General features: G+C 33.2%; 1 protein-coding gene across 1 annotated transcript in view; it reads left to right on the top strand.

The window, feature by feature from the left end:
* The window catches only part of LOC113236643 (pre-rRNA-processing protein TSR1 homolog), a 30773-nt gene that overhangs the window by 25373 nt on the left and 1998 nt on the right, over window positions 1–3402 (top strand). The window contains exons 9-10 of the mRNA XM_026472805.1: window positions 208–297; window positions 1117–1224. Coding sequence (XP_026328590.1) covers window positions 208–297; window positions 1117–1224 — 198 coding nt within the window. The remainder of the gene's footprint in view (window positions 1–207; window positions 298–1116; window positions 1225–3402) is intronic.

The following is a 3402-nucleotide window of genomic DNA, read 5'->3' as shown; positions in this document are numbered from 1 at the left end:
AATGTCGTCTGGACTTTGTTTTTAATTGTTTACTAGACTATGTTTTTTGGACTTTTGGCCTACGCTATTTTTTGTTTTCTTGTCTACGTTATTGTTTGGAATGGTATTATAATAAAAAAATGGTTTTATGTCAATAATATGAGATGTAACTTTTGAGACAAATCGAATGTCAGTAATTAATGACTGTACTTAATTGTTATTTTCCAGTACGAAAGATTCTTCCAACCGGCTTCGACGTGTGTTGCCAGCTTCTACGCGCCAATCCAATTTAGCCCTTCCGCCGTACTTTGTTTCAAGGTAAAGCTTTGAACATTACATTGCCTCTATTTAGTAAGAGTTCTGTGCCTAACATTGCTTATTAAGTATTTATTATATATATTCATATTTCTATCTAGATAGGTAATATTCTGCTATTGCCTTCATCACATTGTCGTGAATAAGTAAACTAGAATTTATTATATATCAGATAGATACTCGTATTTCAACTCACTCAAAATTATCAAGATACTTATTTTCTTTGATAATTATCGTGATGATTAGGCTTGATTCATAGCTTTAAGCTTACATTTTTGATTAAAAGTGACAAACAATGTGAAAACCAAATAAACACGAAGAAAAATCTTCAAGTTTCATAAATGTGTGGCTCAGGCTTGAAAAACTGCCAAACTATTAAAGACTCAATGCGATGGTGAGATAAACTGCCGGTTATTAAAATACTTTAGTGGTTATTGGGCAAACTGACGGTTATCAAGTTACCTTACATACAATGGAAATTTTTCCGAAATTACTTTTTCTGAAAAATTGAAAAATTTTTTCATTGGATTATTGCAAAAATATAATTCGAAGGCTCATATTATGTTCTCTCTTATAGAAATATCTTTTGAAGTTAGAAAAATCTTTGGGAAAACGATTTTGTTCGTGACTTTTGAGATTATCATTTGACATGTTTAGATACGTCTCATAAACATTGCTAGCGGTAGCGCTTTGTTGTTCCAGTTAATTCAAGATGATTATCTTCGAACCTTGTTTGAAATATAAATAGTATCCTTACACAAATACTTTAACGTACACACACACTCAACATAAATATAATACTTTAAACGTATTCCTTTTTAGGAGAAAAGAAACACAAAACTGCAGTTAGTAGCATCAGGAGTATTGCTCTCTTGCAACCCAGATAGATTGATCATCAAACGAATTGTGCTATCCGGACATCCCTACAAGGTGATTATAATCTTTAAAATAATGAACGAATGAATTAATTAAGTTTAACTGTACGAGACAAAATGGCGCACATTGGGGGAGCGTAATATTATGGCATTTTAACAAATTAAGAATCAATACAACCTCAAATGGCTCTGGTTGATTCCGCCTAACAGTGAAAGTGTTCATCAATATATAGTATAATTGAGGATATACACTGATTAGTATGCGGTGAAAACACGATTCGTAAAAATTTTCACGATAGAAAAAATAACACAAACTTACCTCGAAATTTTACAAGAAATCCGCTGCATTCTATAGATACTTTACATATACCAATGATTTTTAAAAATATCAACTGGACTAAGTAGAACACGTATAGTATACGATATACATTTTTCAAATAGCTTTAATTACGTTTGTAAAAAAATAAATTCTGAAATAAAGCCAGTGTCCCTTCCGCTCGACCCGTGCAATAAAACCGACTCAGTGTGGGAAAAATTTTAATTCGAGTAAGTAGTAGTATCGAACTCTTAACGAGTTTTTTAATAATATATACCTGTAATCTTAGAATAATAACGCATAGAATGATAGTTTCATATCAAACGAACTGTCACAAGTGAGGCAAAAACCAAATTCATGTAGGCGTAAGCAACTTGTAACTACGCTCGTCGGCACGCACACAAATATACAAATAATGATGCCATGGAATAACATTTCCCTCAAAAGTGGGGAAATTCTATCTTGCTTAACTCATCATTAAGTTGAAGGTGCCTACAGATTTGCCCGACATTGTCGATCAGGTGCCTACAGATGTGCTCGATTTTGTCGATGAAAAACGAATATAGCACTTATTTGTAAGTCCAAGATGGCGGACACGATTTTTCAAAATATGCTATATGGGTATCCTTTTCGAGGTATTTGGGGATGCTCATTACGAATATGGCACTCATTTCTAAATCCAAGATGGCGGACACGAGTTTTGAAATAAATGCAATATGGGTATCATTTTCGAGGTACTTGGGGATGCTCATGACGAATATGGCACTCATTTCTACATCCAAGATGGCGGGCACGATTTTTCAAAAAAATGCAATATGGGTATCATTTTCGAGGTACTTGGGGGTGCTCATTACGAATATGGCACTCATTTCTAAATCCAAGATGGCGGACACGAGTTTTCAAATAAATGCAATATGGGTAACATTTTCGAGGTACTTGGGGGTGCTCATTACGAATATGGCACTCATTTCTAAATCCAAGATGGCGGGCACGATTTTTCAAATAATGGCAAGTTGGGTATCGTTTTCGAGGTATTTGGGGGTGCTCATTACGAATATTGCTTTTGTTTGAACTGTCGTGTTTGCCATCTTGGATTTAGAAATGAGTGCCATATTTGTATTGAACATTCCCAAACATCTCGAAAACGATACCCAACTAGCCATTATTCGAAAAATCGCGCCCGCCATCTAGGATTTAGAAATAAGTGCCATATTCGAAACCTAAAACGGAAAATGCCATAAGCAAACATTAAAGAAAATAACTGTTAAAATAGATTAAAAAATCGCTTAAGAATGCTCCCCTTTTAAGAAAATAAAATATTTTAATATAAAATATTTCGCTTGAGTTACGAAAAGAAAGACATATAATAAGCTATCAAAGTTGTACTGGTGGTGCCAACACTATAGTAGAAACAAATATATACTGTAAATTTGTTGCAATATGTGCTCCAATTCAAATAAAATTAAAATAAATAATTATTCAATAAAGCATGAACGCAGAGCCGTTAAAAGTATTATAAAATAATTAAGTGTCCCAATCACTTACAGGAGTTAACGAAAACATTTAATGTTTATTCAAGTAAATATTAGTTCAAGATGCGCAAATAAATCGAAATTACAGGCACCACTAAAATTTACGTAATATAATTATTTTGATACAGAATAGCAAAATGGGGAGAAAAAAAATTCGTTACTTTGCAACACTTTCGTATCTTGTTGCCGCGAAATTATTTTTCTGTTTTAGTGAATATTTACATAAAAATATGAGTTGAAACGCATTACTTACTTGTGGAATGCGATGTTAGTGTCTATTTTATGTTTGTCTGTTGTATTTTTACACCCATTTACCGCACATTTCGTCATTTTTAGCAAAAAATTTTGGAGCTGTTCGCGGTGCAATATGACCTTGAGCACTAAC

The sequence above is a fragment of the Hyposmocoma kahamanoa genome, unplaced genomic scaffold, assembly GCF_003589595.1.
Source record: "Hyposmocoma kahamanoa isolate Upper Pololo Valley unplaced genomic scaffold, ASM358959v1 92, whole genome shotgun sequence".
In the NCBI taxonomy this organism is placed as follows: domain Eukaryota; kingdom Metazoa; phylum Arthropoda; class Insecta; order Lepidoptera; family Cosmopterigidae; genus Hyposmocoma; species Hyposmocoma kahamanoa.
Note: the sequence above shows the minus strand (reverse complement) of the source record. Positions and strands in the feature narration are given on the sequence as shown.